The sequence below is a fragment of the Physeter macrocephalus genome, chromosome 4, assembly GCF_002837175.3.
Source record: "Physeter macrocephalus isolate SW-GA chromosome 4, ASM283717v5, whole genome shotgun sequence".
NCBI lineage: Eukaryota > Metazoa > Chordata > Mammalia > Artiodactyla > Physeteridae > Physeter > Physeter macrocephalus.
In genome coordinates, this window is record NC_041217.1 from 127143778 (window position 1) to 127159797 (window position 16020).

At 38.1% G+C, this 16020-nt stretch overlaps 1 protein-coding gene across 10 annotated transcripts in view; it reads right to left on the reverse strand.

Moving 5' to 3' along the window:
• Window positions 1-16020, reverse strand: part of SGIP1 (SH3GL interacting endocytic adaptor 1) — a 215865-nt gene that overhangs the window by 67751 nt on the left and 132094 nt on the right. For 9 of the 10 annotated variants that reach the window (XM_028489286.2, XM_028489287.1, XM_028489292.1 and 6 more), the window contains 4 exons: window positions 7089-7113; window positions 6070-6121; window positions 4672-4757; window positions 1346-1438 (listed from right to left, as the gene is read on the reverse strand). In XM_028489286.2, coding sequence (XP_028345087.1) covers window positions 1346-1438; window positions 4672-4757; window positions 6070-6121; window positions 7089-7113 — 256 coding nt within the window. The remainder of the gene's footprint in view (window positions 1-1345; window positions 1439-4671; window positions 4758-6069; window positions 6122-7088; window positions 7114-16020) is intronic. The other variant, XM_028489289.1, reaches the window with a different exon arrangement.

A 16020-nucleotide genomic window follows, 5' to 3' on the forward strand; every position in this document is an offset into this window, starting at 1 on the left:
TTACACAGTATTCCCTAGGTAGGCAGGATTGGGGCTTTCGCTCATACTTCCGCTATTGGAAAAGGAATAGCCATTAACAATCCATCTTTTTTAAAGTTCAAAGCTAAGGGATTGAAGCAGGACTCATTCAGATTCTTCCATTTTATGATAAGAATTTGTCAAGAGAAAGTCAGATAGTAACAACAATAACACCATCATTTCATTCATTCGTTCCTTTGTTCAATATGCCTCAAGTACCAATGAGGTCCCATGTCCTGTATTAGGAATGAAGGACATGGGGTTGATTACAACGAGCCTCTGCCCTCAAGGAATTTACTACTGAATGAATGAAGATCATGGTCACAGGCAATTACTGTCCAGATTATGGTCAAGGACAATGAGAACAGCTTGGGTAGGGGCTCAGGGGAGGCGTTTTTAATAGAGTCAGGATATTATGTCTTGGATGGAGTCTGGAAAGATTTCTCAAGTTATATGTCTTAAATTTGGGTATATTTTTGAAAGACTGAAGCAAAATGATTTGGATCAAGGAAGAACGAACAGATTCCTTTGACGAAATTATAGCTAAAAAAAATCCATGAGATAGAAAAAGTATTGTATTATAGCCCCAACCCAGAGACTCATCCTTCTGAACTGGGCTTGTCACTTTGTGGGCAAAGTTAAGAATTTCAACAGGTACACTGTTTTCTTATTCTTTCTTTAAATGTATGTTTCCCTCTCACTGCTATATTGGGTAGATTTGATGAGTTCACTTTTTTCTTCAGGACTTCTTTCCCTAGCCACCTGGAGTAGGGGTTGGGGGCATTCTGGAATATGTGGAGAAGATGGCTCTCTTTGCTTTGAGATGAATTTGCCCTGATCTCCTGTCTAAGCGTCTCTCTACCATATGGCATCATTTCTCTTGTTCTCCAATTATGACTCTTTCCTCTCAATGTGTCCTCTCTATTCTCTGCAGCCTCAGTTGTTCTGTAGGACTAGCAGAGACCTTATCTGATTGGGTTAGCTTTGTGTTGTGTGCTAGCCCATGCCTGGAGCATAGCAGGGTCTTTAGTTCACTTGCTTTTCACTCCTACATAAACCTATTGAACGAATGAATGAGCCGGTGGGACGTCAGAAGAAGCTATGATTCCAAGTTACTTATTCTACTTTATTTATTATATTATTCCTGTCTCAACCAACTGTCCTAGGTCCCTTTAACTCTAAAGCTTATCAGGATAACATCTCTTCTTAATGTTAAACAGTCCAAACTGGCTTATGTAGACTTTGTAAGGGTTGCCTAATTTCACTATGCAGGCAGACAGTAAAATGAGTCACTTATTTTTCCAGACAGAGCAGACATATAACTTACTTCCAGTGGGAAAAGGCCTTGTTAACTTTGGCGACTCCGTGCTTGGATTAATAGGTTGGCCTGGACCCCATATCTCAGGCTGATCTAAAAGAACTGGAAACATAAAAAAAAAATTTCCCAGGGTGAGTTCAAAAAAGAAACGTCCTGAGTTTAGAACTTAAAATTTCAATTTAAAGTTGAGTTTCACAAAATTATTTCTGTCTTCCCTCAGTCCTAGCAAATTAATTTAGAGATGTGCTGTTCCTCATTATTTTCAAGCAGAGAATGGACATAGGAGCAGAGTGTGTGTGTGTGTGTGTGTGCGCGCGCACACACAAAAACACACACACGTGTGCAGGGGGTGTCTGTGTGTGCACATATCGCTAAATAAAAACTTGCAAAACAGAGCGTCTGCATTCTTTTCCTGGTTGGTCACTTAAGGACATTCTAAATGTCAATACATGTACTGGCTCCTTTCTGGCACCCACTTGAAAATCCAGGCATTACTCCCATGGACATTTGTTTTAAGTTGGTTTATTTAAAGTTTGCTATGAATAGGCTTCAAGAATGAAGATGCCTGAATTCTGTACAGTGGTTCCCACCTTTAAAGGATCTTCCGGGGTCTTTAAACAATCCTTTTACAGTATCATAAAGAGAAATTAAATTATTCAAAAAATGTTTGGTGAACATATTAAGAGAACCAGAAAAATAAATAAGTCCTTAGGCATCTAAAGTAAATCAGGGCAATTAGGTATTAGGCCTAAGGGCACTGAATCTAATATTTCTTCTATTTTTTTTTTGGTTGTTGCTATGGTAACAATGTAATGAACTAGCTCTTCTCAGCACCTATCATGTGCCAGGGTCTGTGTAAGTACTCCTTGTAATTCATTAGGTTGTAAAACAAGCTGGGAAGTCAGCTGGATGTGGATTTGAATCCAGCCTCTACGCTTACTCTAGGACCTTGGGCAATTCGTGTAACCTCTGAACTTGCCTTCCTTCAGTGTAGAGATAATAAGAGCAATCTCAAAGAGTTACTAAAAGGATTAAAGGAGGTAATGTATATACATATAATGTATATAAAATACATGTAAAACACTTATCACAACGCCAGTAGCTATTATGATATATTTTAGTCCTCACCACACCACCATGTGGTTGATATTGAGGAAACCAAAGATTACAGTGATTAAACAACTTGCTCAACGACATACACGGTGAAAGTAGCAGAGCTAAGATCTGATCCCAGGCGTGCATACCTATCTCTAAAAATATCCACTTTCCTCTCAGGCCTTGTAAACTAGTGATAGAAGAATCAACAAAGAAAGTAAGAGTGAGTAGATAAGAAAAGTAAGTGCAGATATTGGAAGAGCTAGTATGCTCGGTGCAAATGTTGGAACTTTACAGAACTTCAGGGGCTGAAACCACCTAAAGAACAATCAAGACAGGCTCATTGACAAGTTCAGGTGTGTATCTCCTCTCCACCACAAACCTCAATGATGGTCTTAGCTCTGTTTTGTTTTAGCATGAAAGCACACATTCTCCAAAGATGTGATGTAGCATTTGGTTTTTCATAGATTCAGTGTGGGACACCACTTTGATTTTTAAGAACTGTTTTCTATTTTGTCTATCAGGTTTATATAATGTTATGGGATTTTTTAATAGGTAGATTCAAATGCAACAAATCAAACCCCACCTTCAGTCACTACACATGTCTTTATGTCATTAAAAGTGAGACTGATCACAGATCGGTTAATAAGATAACTGAGAACCTCACCACAGGGCCACCTTTATTTATGGATTTTAAGTTGTAGACATTTAAATCACTGAAGGAGTATTTAGGGATGTTCTTTATACACTTTGTTAACTACATTGTTGAAAAATATTCAGCTGTGGCTGGCTGCTAGCTGTCTCCCAGGGCCCATTCTCCATTTCTTCTACAGTTAAAGTTAAGCAGGCCATATGGCACTAAATTCTTTCTGATGGGCTCTGGTTGGAAGTGATGTGTGTCTCTTCCAGGTTTTGCTCTTACAAGAATTGGCAGTGAGTTCCATGGGTCCTCCCCTGTGCCCCCTTTCTTCTTTTTTTTTTTTTTTTGCGGTACGCGGGCCTCTCACTGTTGTGGCCTCTCCCGTCGCGGAGCACAGGCTCCGGACGCGCAGGCTCAGCGGCCATGGCTCACGGGCCTAGCCGCTCCGTGGCGCGCGGGATCTTCCCGGACCGGGGCACGAACCCGCGTCCCCTGCATCGGCAGGCGGGCTCCCAACCACTGCGCCACCAGGGAAACCCCCACCTTTCTTCTGATGGTGAGAGCTGGAGCGGCCCCCTTGCACCCAGAGATGAAGGCCACATACGGAGGATAGAAGAGCCGCCCAACCAGTCCTACGTTGTGTACTTCGAGGCTGTTTACATGAAACAGAAATAAAATTCTATCTTGTTTAATTCACTGTACTTTGGAGTCTCTTTGTCACTGTATCTTAGCCTACTCACTATGCTTTCAAGTCTTGTCCTTAACACTGAAATCTAATTTCCTTCACCAATTGGTCCTAGAAAAATCATCTTTGATTGTACATAACCATAGTGGTCTTAAATCAAATGATTTCTATAAAAACATCCCATATTATCAAATACATAGCTGCTGGAGATCCATGCATTGGACATAAATACATTTTAGGAATAGATTAGATCCCTTTCATAAAGAGTTTCTTTTATGTCAGCAAGGTATACATTACTCACAGCCATCCAAAAATGGTTAATGTTTAAAAGTTAAAATATTTAATTCTAGGAATAAATATTTAATAGGTAAACCCAACAATAACAGCCAAAATGATATTTCTCCCATAACATTTTATTTCTAAGTTGCTAAATGATTTAAGGTCATTCCTGGGTCTTGAACCTGCAAACAGTGTCTATTGTGTGAGCAAGACAACTGACACCTCCACTGATGAGGTGGACAAGAGAGAAAATGTGGTCAAAGAGGCTATATCACAATGACAGTGACTATGAGGGGGAATGTGAAGGTCTGGCTCCATAATAATGGCTGTTTGGCTAATAGAACACTTATTCCCCATCCAGTGAGTTGTAGAGATTGGCAGTAATTCTTATTGACCTCTTTTGAAGAGTGAACTTGTTAGCTCTTAGCTACTTCTGGAAGTAAAGTTTCAAATCCTGAAATACTAGAGGTCTGCAAACTCAATTCCCATGCTGAGAGCACACCTAGATCAGAACTATCCTTTCACATGAAGATCTGGTGATACATTAAAAACATGCCTCAAAACACATTTACTCTAGGTAAGTTATACTTTATTGAAAGGAAAAACAAATCTATAGATATACAGAGTTTTTCCTACCTTCTGTCTTCTGTTCATCAAAAGCTGATTCTAATGGTGGGCCAAAGAGGGGAGCAAGTGCCATGGTGTCATCTGGAGGTTTTCTGCTGAATCACACACATTACAGTAAAACAGAGAGAAAGGAAATATTAATGTTAAAAAAGATATAAAGCTTTCAAATATTTTCCACAGTAAGGCCGATATATGTGTGTGCACTTATGTACATACATATGTATGTACTCGAGCTCCCGAGGGGCTAAAAAGTATATTTATGAAGAGGTCAAATGTATATGGACAAAAGGATCAGTAGGAGGTAAGATCCCTCATTCTCAATGGGGGACAAAGGAGCTGGTCCAACAGAAATAAGATGAAGAGAGAAACTCTTTCAAAGCATCTGAGTCTCTATACCTAGAAGAGATTATTAAAGATAACAGTTTATTGCAAAGCACCTTCTTCTCTTAAGATCTCAAAAACCATTTATATCTGTCTTCACCACATCTCTGTGTTGTAGTTAATGTGGGTTTATGATTAGTGAAAGTCAGGCACAGGGAATTTAAGAAACAAGCCACCAGGAAGTTTGTGTTTGAATAAGAAACTGAGTCTACCAGCTTCCCATCCTCCCCTGACCGCCCCACACAGTTGACTAATTGTAACTTCCTAATACCTTAATACTGCACATTAGAAAAAGAAGAACATTGAGAAGTCAGGGGGGAAAGACAGGTAGTAACTTAGATGCTCATCCTTTCTACTAATTATTACTTAAACTGATTATTAAAGAAAAGCTGCATAATTATCTCCATTTCTTCCCCAGATCTGATTCCCTTCATTGATCCTGATGAGTTCTGTGTGCGTTGGGGGATAAGAGGTGAAGAGGAGAGGGGAGGGGTTAGAGAAGGAGGGAAAGTTAAAAGGATCCAGCCTTTAGATAGAAATAGGAGTCTTTGGGGGAAACATTGCTTATGGGCACAATACTTACTTACCCCAAGGATTACACAGTGTAAAACACAATGCTTTGCCAAAAACAAAAAACAAAATAGAAGATTCCTTTGGTGTGTGGCAGGTAGAATGTATCACAAAATTGTAGCCAGCTAAACAGGCTACTCTTTGTAAGGCAATATAATCATATTTCAGATCAGCATTCCAGACACCAAATGACGTCTTCATGTAGACCTTTAACCCTCTCATTAGTGAGGGGCTCCATATTCTGATAGATGTTACTTTAGATGACTACAGAGTACGTTCCTAAAGGTCTCCCTCAGGCTGCACTTAGGAGAAATAATATTTGAAACTGCTGCGACTACACATATGGGCAGGCCCTTTGTTATCAGATGCTGAGACTTTAGCCCAAAGGAGATTTGTTTCATTGCTAACAGCGCATGATGCCTTGCATAAAACACAACTAGTGTTTTTCACGCTCACCTTATGAGTTCTGGAGTTGGTGTGGAACGCCTGGGTCTCGCTACTTCTTCACCTGATGCACAGGACAAAGGGAATTTTCAGGCATATTTTTACCATTTTTTTTCTTTTATGTCTTATGAACTATGTTTGGAAACACTTAGAGATTTAAGTCCCATCAATAAGCAACTCCATGTGAAAACTTTGCAAAACAAACCCAGAAAACAAACCCTCTCCCCTGGCAATGCAACAGCCATATATTAGGCATACGTAGTAGCATTTTCTTTGGCATTTATAAAACTAATTAACCAGGGAATTACCATGATAAGCCAGCAAATGGAAGATGTGTACACTGTAGAGCTTAGTGGAATAGCACACCATTCTTTGAATGCCTGCTGCCTTGATCAGTTCTGCTTCTCAATTATCATAAGAGAATACTAAGCCAGGCCATATGTACATAGTGCATGAATCCAGCATTCTCTGCCTGTTCTTTTCTTGAAATGCCAAGAAAATGTTATACCTTTAACTAGGAACCAATCATTTAAAATTTCCTAGAATGTGCTGTATGCAGCAGAAGAAAATCATGCCACATGTGTATTATAACCTATTTCATATCGCTTTGGTTTACTAAGATTTTCACATCAAATAACACAAAAATGGGTAAGGTGCATCTACCTTCAGTTCCTTCAGCCCTCCTCCTCTCCCTACCCCAATCAGCAAACACACACTTGATTAAATTCATTTCTAAAGTCAAATGATACAGTAAGAGTTGACCAATATAGGAAGAAAATAGTAATGTTTACCCAAAAACATATTCACTTACAGGATCTAAACGTTAGTCACTCAGAACCCACTGAGCCCTTTTATCATTACAAGATTTCTTTCATCATTACACGATTTCTTTGCTGTAAGAGTAAGACATTTGTAAGCCTTAAAAATCAAGCCCAAGAGCGTATAAGTCAAATGTATATATGCTCCAAGATCCAAGGAACTGTTCCTTCTTTTAAATTGTACTCTATTTCTGGTAGCTAAGATATACTTACTGGATAAGTTCCTTTTAATTGCACCCTAGAATTAGAAATAGACACTATAAGGTTTAAGACCACATATATGTTATGTACAATATGTATATTTCTGTCATTGCAATTAAACTGAACTCAAAGAAATGCAGTTGGGGAAAAATGAATATTTTCTCAGAATTGCATTCAAGTTGGAAATTGTAGGCACACACATATAAATCAATTTTTCATTTTATTCAAAGATTACAGAGAGGAAAGAGAGTAAATAATAAGTCTTCCAAACCAGAAAAAAACCCTTACCTGGGTAGATTTGGTAAATTAAAGCAAATATTGAATAGTCTATTAAAAAAAACACCTTGAAATCTAGCAGACAAGAAAGTAAATCCATGTTTAACTTATGTTTGATGTTTAAAAATTACACTGTATGAGGAGTACTCTCTGCTCTTATCAGATGGGGTCCATAAGTTGCTTGTAGAAGCAGTCATTAGTTTACGAATGCAGTTTTTAAAGATACATGTGGAAAATGTTAAAAAGAAGGAAAACTTGAAGGCATTACCACTGAGTGGGCTGTTCTATTCAGGGAACCAGAGAATTCCATTCTTTCCCACCCGCCTTCCCTACCCCAATTTCTTTCACTTGCCTGCCATGGGGGCACCAACCTATCAATTGGGTGTCAATTGGGTGTCATTCCTTTAGCTCAAGGCACTGTGATTCTATAGGAATGACAATTTCCCTAGCAGGAATAATCTGAGAAGGTCATTTTCAGATTATAAGGCCCTAGGGGAAAATTATTTTGACAACAGAGGATTGATTCAAGTTTTGATTCAAAACTGCTGTGAAAGTTCCTTAGCATGTGATGCTTCCAGAAAAGCAGACCACTAGAAGCGTGGCCTCATAAGATGGGACATGGCTTGGCAGGGCCTCCTTAGGAGAATGACAGGGGCAGAGTTCAGGTTGGGGAAGTGGAAGTATAAGAAAGTTTTCAAAAGGGTATGACTGTGAGTTTGGTGGGTGATAATCAAACACATTTTTTTCTACTTTCCTATTTTGGTGAAGGCTCAACATGGTGGTCACAGATGTCTTCTTCTCTCGGATGATAACATAAACAACTCAGGACAAGATGTAGCACCTCTGTAACAGACCTATAAGAAGGTTCTTTCCCTCTTTCTTAAGGATTTATCCGAATTTTGTCTCATTTTGAACTCATTTACAATAGAGGAGCAGTTTCAGACTGAATAAGGATCCACTAGATGTTTTTTAGTGACTTGCATGTATGTGCTATATAGAGATTATTATTAATACATTATTAGTAAAAACTTTTAAATAAATATTTTATTTATTTTAATAAACACTTTAAATCAGTACGTTTAAGTTAACATGGTCATTTAAATTAATAAATATTTAAAACAAATATGATCATTTAAATCAGTTATGGTCATTATAGGAGTTTTGATGTGGGTTGGCTTTTGGAAAATAAGACTGTAGACAAAATAATAAGAGGATAAATTGTTTACATGGAGTTAAAGTGTTTTTCTAGGTTGGAGAGCCTCAGATTGTCAGATTTTTATTAATAAAGTCTGAAGGAAAAGATCAGGTGGAGGCGTTAGGTCCAAGCAGTCAATCACGAGGTTGACACTGAGGGAATAGGACCTACCTAGTATAGTGAGACCTGAAATTCAGGAGTTAGGGGACCCCAGAAGCTGTACTGAAGACCTTTTGGTCTCTGTCTTACCCTTTTATTTATAATGTAATATTCATGAAACCAAGAAAGATACAAAGCTTCTTTGGTGTTCATTGGTATTCATCATTTCACGGTGTATCAATTCATTTGATAGATGTTTATTGTTGAGAGGCCCTAGACAAGAAGCCTCTGTAATATTTTATTAAATATTCCATATGAATGAACAATCATCAGTGAAGAGGAAGCAAGACATGGCAGAAATATGCAAGAAAACTGTTGTTTAGAAATTAGAAAGAATAAAATCATATCAATTTAGAAAGGAACAGATGTTCAAACAATAAGCAGGAAACCATTAGCAACAGAAAAGAAAGTCCCATTGTCCCATTATCCGGCATACAGATCTTTGATGGCCTTGCTGTCGAAACAGGACAACTCTAGAACAAGGTTAAGGTGATGTCGACCACATAAAGCACATTCAGGAAAAAAGCCTATTGAATCCTGAAATCTTCTCCTCCCCAAGTGACCACATTTTCCTCCTTTCAAGGACTGTCTTTATAGGTAGACTGTGAATAGACTTCCTGCATTTTGCCTTAGTTAATTCACTCTTTCTCTTTTTTAAAAAAAGGAGTAACTTGTCATAATCTGAGCGGTGACCCCACTGCTGGATTGGAATCAGCCACATAGTCCCTGTAGATGTTATCTTTGATCATCAACTACGTGGCTTAAACAGAGAACCACAGCTTGTCAGCTGGCGCAGAGTATTTGTCTCAAGTAGTAATTGATCAAATTGGCATAGGCCTACTTTCTGACAGCATTGTTTCAGTTCCATTTCCTCTCTCAAGGGACTGACTGGGCAGGTCAGGGTCATTTCAAACACAGCAAAGTCTCTTCTTCTTGTTGCCTCAAATTTATCACACTCTCAACCTGAGGAAAATGACAGATTTACTTTGAACAGTGCAAACTAATACTGATTTGCCTTCAGTGATGAAATATATATGTGACAGCCTAGAAAGATTGACTTGAAAGTATGTCTCTTCCTCCCAAGATAGAAATTATGATTGTGTATGACTGTATATCAGTATACTGAACAATTTGAGTTATGGTCCAGGGACTTATATTAAATTGGGGCTTAAAAACAATGTGGTTTACAAATTCTTTCCTTACTTGCCTTACAGTTTTCTTATTCTTTATTATCACCTTGCTATAAATTTCTATGGTGATTTCTGGACAATCTCCAGCCCTTGTATACATACACACACACACACACACACACACACACACACACACACCACGTTTTTTACATTTAGCACTAGGAGTTGGGGTACCTATGTATTAGTTTAATTTGTTATGGAAAAGTGCTCTGATGATCCTAAAACATGCTCTTGACACATACAAGACCAGAGACTTTCAGCCACTAAACCTAATTCATCTGCCTCATTCATACTGGGTTATAATAAATTTAACAAGAAGCCAACCTGACCACCTTGCCTAGGCAAGAATTATCTCTATACATGTTTAAGGTAAAAATGTTGAGGATTCTTACCGGGCTGCGCCTCTGTGATCAGCAAAAAGGAAGAGAGAACAGACACCTAGTCAGAGAATGATGGATCAGTCAACAGGCTTGGGTAATAGAAGATTTCATAAACAGCTAACTAAACACACACTCCAGGTAATCAGGCCAAAGGAAGACAGGCAGTCATTGTGTTTGTGGCTTATTTAAACCATAATGAGGTTTTGGAGAACCTTAAGGAGAATCTATCCATTGCATAATATAGTTTTGCTAATGGGGATGTACTGGTTTCAGTTATGTGTACATACAGACAAAGCAGAAACATACAAGAAAACTTTACTGATAGATTTAAATGTCTCGTCATACGGAGTTTTTCTTCATATTGTTTGAGGAGAGGAGTTTTAGAGACTGGGTAGTACAGAGAAAACTGTTTCCCCACACAAAAGGGTGTTAGCAAACATCATAGACAGGATGCATTTCCCACATAATTCAGGCTTTAATCGGAGCCTCCAAAAATCAGAGAGCAGGATTAGAGACACCTCTTCTTTGCCTGGCTCTTCTCTTTAGTGTTCTGTGGAATGAGTGCGGATGAGGACTTTTTAAAAGTATATGTTCTTGGCCTGGTGTGATTTGGGCAGCCTCTACCAATGGGTATAATGTGGAGGGGAAGATGAGGAGCTCCTGACAAGCACAGGTGGGAATGATGAAAACTGTCCAGCACCAATAAAACACTGGTGGACCAGATGATGCCTGGAAAAACACAACGTGCTGACCTACAACTTTTTTCTTTCACTCCTCAAACCTTGATCATGGCTGCTATCAATTTACCCCAACAATCTCTGGTTGCTCTCCCTCTTTGGGATTTTTCTGTAGTAACAAGAGTGACTATGATGTCAGTAGGGAAAGATCTGTTGCTCAGTTTCACTTTCAGGATATGGGCTAGCCCGTGAATTCACCAGAGGTTACCTGGGACCCAGTACTGGCCAAATTCCAAAATCCAAGCAAGAAGCACAAACACAAAAGAATCTAGAAGGTTGCTTAAATGAAAAAGATGATTCTACTCTCCATAACATAGACAAGAAATAAAAACCTATAGTCTTTAATACCTACTCCAGTCGATTTTACTTGTAATATTTTAGACTTTATTATTTGCCATATTTTTCCAGTTCTGTTCCATACTGATCCCATCTTTCTTATAAATCTGTCTATATGCATGGATGCAATTTAAATGAAATTAGAAAAAAGGAAGCATTAATATGTACTTCTGGGTTTACATTCTTTTACTGACGAATTCATACTGTGTTTTGAGAGAAATCCAAGCACTCTGTTATATATTTAGACTTTATAATTCTTTAATGACTAGGCTAAAGTTCTTCACTAAAGAAGATGTGGGCATTTATGATTTTAGCTTCAATTTCATGTCAAACATTTCCTTCTTAAAAGCAGCATAAAATACAGCAAAGAGGGGATTAAAAGTGACACAATTTCCCCCAAGATGATTATGAGAAATAATGCAAAATAAAATGTGTATTGCAACCATATAGAGGCAGAACCTTAAATTCAATAAGCTTTATTAAGATTATAGAGAACAACACTGTTCAAAATAATTTCAATTATATAAATTCACCCAAATTAAGTCCAGTGAATTAAAAACCTATATATTTTAATCAATAGTTCCTGTTTGTATTTTTTCTAGTAAAAGATAACATGAAAAAAAGGAACATCAGGAACATCTGTTGAAATTCATGTAGTCACAGGCTTATTAACCAAAAGCCAGAAGACCCAGTTAAAAGCTATGGAAAGGTCAGACCCAGAAAACCTCAAGGTCCATAATTAAAAGTGATCTGAAACCTGCAAAATAAAAGGAATTCCAGAAGTCAAATTGAAGGGCTTTCTATACACTAATTATCACCGTTAAGGAGCATAAAGCAGTTGTAGGTTCTGCTGAACACGGACAGCAAAATCATTATCCGCCACGAGGGGAGAGCCTTTCCTTTTAAAAGTTTTATTTTCCTCTTTCTCCTGTCATTTCCCAGGAACTTTGAGGCCTTTAGCATTCTCTCTTTGTTCTACCAATGTATAGAATTTGCTTCGAAGGTGGAAGGAAACATTCAGTATCTGATATTGATATATTCTGTAAGCTGAACACTCTCCATGTTAAATCACAAACTCAAAAGCTTGCAGGGCAAGGAGCAGGGGTGCTGTGCAAGAGGGAATGAGAGTTTGTTTCACAAAGCTTTGGTGAAATGGCCACAACTCAGGGGCACCATGCTTGCAGCACAAAAATATGGGCCTAATGCTGCCAGATCTTCAGAGTTGTCAGAGAAGACGCATATCTTGATTTTTTTTTTTAACTCCAAAGATTCTGGTTTTTAAATGGCGTTAAAATTGTTTTTAACTGCACGACCAAACAAAACATCTATTCAGTTGTTCAGAATCTGTAGGTGGCCAATTTGTCTCTGATTGCAGACATTTGTATCACACATAATAAGCTCTCAGCAAGTTTTTTTAAATCTACTGTTATTATTATTTCACCTGATTACTCAAACAGGGACTTTGCAGTTGGTCTATTTGTTTTCTGAACAAATTTCTTGTGTTCCTAATTAAACATTAATTGCTCAATTCCTTGACTTCTCTTGACCTTCTGATGCATTCTGGAGAAGGTACTGAAAAACATTTTATTTTCCCCTCTACTTCTATTTTGATGTTCAACTTAGAGATAAGTCTTAGTTTGTATTTTGAGGCTATTTTCAAAGTGGGTATACATTACTAAGTTATGATTTGGTCACTAGAATGAAGATCTTTGGTCAGAACATTTTGCATTTCTAAAATTTATGTACTTGGCTATATGAATATGCCTTCCTAAAAGAAAATACTTCAGTAAATGTCCTCACAGCACCCACAGTGTCCTTACCCCACACCAGCTTTGTTTTGTTATTTTTCTGCACAAAAGGATTAATTTAAATTCAGCTAAGTAGGCTAACTTAGTCTTTGCCAATGCGGGTAAGTGTTTTAAGATATTTATAAAAAGAAGTAACCAAACACAATCTGTCCGGCTTGTCAAAATCACTAAATAACCAACCTCAGGTTTTGAAGCTTTACAACATCCTCATTTGCTAAAATTCAGTGCTATAGGGAAACAGAGGAAAATACGTGTAAAGCCACAAAGCACCAAACAAATATTATTTTTATACAGTCTAGTCATAGCAAATTCAGTCATTCATGGTAGTGAATTTTCTAGGAAAGAATTAGAATGTATGATGATTATGTTTATTATTATGGTCCTAACCAGTTTCTTGTGTGCTTTCAAATGCTTCAGGGTGAAGATAATCTCTCTGGCAAGCACCTATTTGATGTCCCCACCCCCGCCAACTGTTGTGTTTGTCTTTATTTAAATTTGTTCCCATATCTATTACAAGTCAGATGACTGTGAATGCCTGCCAGGTCCAATAGGACTTGGTAGAGGTGATCTTTCGAAATTCCATTTAGGAAGAGACACAAAGAGCCTATTACTGACCAAGATATCACTAAAAGTTGACTGGTTTGAACATCAACAACATGGGCATTGCGAAAGAAAAACGAGGCAGGTAAGCAGAAGGACTCATCCTTAAAGGCACAGCTAACAATGCAAAGGAGTACTGGTAGTTGAAAAAGATGATTCTACTCTCCATAACATAGACAATGAGGAGCAAAGAGTTTTTAAAGCACCTCGGATAACTTTCAGACTACTTAGTCCTGTCAGTATTTGAAGTGGCCAAATCTGGATAATACAGAGAAAGATTCAGGGTCAAAGAGAATACATGAAATTGGCAAAATACTGTTGACTGAAAAAAAAATGCACAATGTGAGAGTTGTGAGTTAAGTTTTATTTGGGGCAAAGTGAGGACTATAGCTCGGGAGACAGCATTTCAGATAGCTCTGAGAAACTGCTCCAAAGAGGTAGGGGGGCAGGTCAGTATACATGTGATTTTGGTGAAGGGGGAGTACATGCGGTCAAGCACATATTTTTTGCAGAAGGTTGCTGCTGGTCATGAGGAGCAGACATCACCATGGAGGATTTTAGTGCTTTTCTAGATACGAAGAGATGCAACAATTGGGCTCATCGAATCTTCTCCTGAAAGTATCTAACCATCTGAAGTTCTGCCAGTTTTTCCCAGAGCACAGATGCCTCATTCCTGATCTCCACCCTGAACTCCTTTCAGGGAATGTTGAAGGTCAGCAGCTGCAGTGGCTCATAATTTAATCCTTGTAGAGGTAGATGGAAAGTACCAATTTATAGGTGGCAATACAAAGAAAGGTTGCTGAAGTGCACCATCGATATGCATGTCACACAGCATGTGACAAGAGTTGACTCGCAGTTACACAGAAGTGGGTCGTTCAATTTAGTGATAATAATAATTATAATTGTACTAATATTTTTGGAAGCAATGTCATTGGGTCCACATTTTGACAAATTGTAATATTTTGATTCTGTCTTTTGTTCTTTCTGTGTCTTCTGTTCTTCCTTCCTCAAATCACATGAAGTTGCTACCAGTACATTTCCTGCATGTGGTACAGAGACTGCCAGGCTTGGGTCAATGGGCAGGATGGGAGGTTTAGCAATTATTACAGCATCCACTTAGGTGAGGTCAACAGACAACCAACTGCTTCTCGGTGTGTGCTAACATGGAAACACAATATTTTCATATTTTCCACTGGAGAGGTCATGTGTGTCAGCCATGCATCAGCATCCTGGGAACATGTTCCCATAAACAAGGCAGCTGAGACAAGAACAGTGCATTTTTTTTTTTTTTTTTTTTTTTTTTTTTAGTAGATCTGTTTCATTGCTGCTCTTAAAAAAAAAAAAAAAAAAGATGTAGGTACATCCTAACAGATCTGTACTGCCACTGAAAATCACCCTGGTGTTAAAAAGGACCACGTAAAAGGTGATTTGCACTTTATGAAGATCTTCTTTTTCTGTCTCTGACAACTCCAGAAGGGGATAATTTTTCTGATTAATTAAAAAAAAAAAGAAGAAAACAAGATAACTTCCCTTTCCTAGGCCAGCTTCACAAGCATCACTCAGGATGCTATCATGTTGTACATTCAAAAAAAATTTAACAAAAAAATGTTTGCCTAGCTCATGGTAAATATATGTAGCTTGACTAACCCAAGTGGAAGCTGCAATAAATGAAACTTAATACTAAAATATTTCAACATATGCCTGTGATTGAGGCAGAGGTGAATCTTTACAAAATTACCCTGTGGCCCTTAATAACAGGTTTGGAAAATCACTTAGCAACCAGCTCCCTTTTATCCCCATGGGGCATAATTAGACTGTGTCCTGGTTCACAAAGTTTTGTTTTTCAAACTCAGAATCTTGTTTAGGTGTTAAACACAGTCAGTCATTAGATATGCAGATGATGAAAATGAACAGAAAAAACAATGTTTGGCCAAGATGTAGAAAGGATTTGTTGTTTCTTACCGGACTTTTCCTCTAAAAGCGTAGGCATGAGGAGGAAAAATAAAGAGAAAATGAAAGAGGTGAATGTATATTCAAGAAGATAGCACTCAAAGCTCAGAATAACCTTACTTAAAGCAGCTCTCTAAGGCATGGCTTTTATAAATGCTTCCTGTGGATGTCTGATATAGTCATACCCAGGCTGCCGGCTTTATACCACCCCAAAACATGCCGCTTGGCCATACTGATTGTTGTCAGCTGTAGGCACTTGAAAACAGCAAAATCAGGAGAGGCTTTCTCTGAACAACCCTAATCTGCCTAAAGA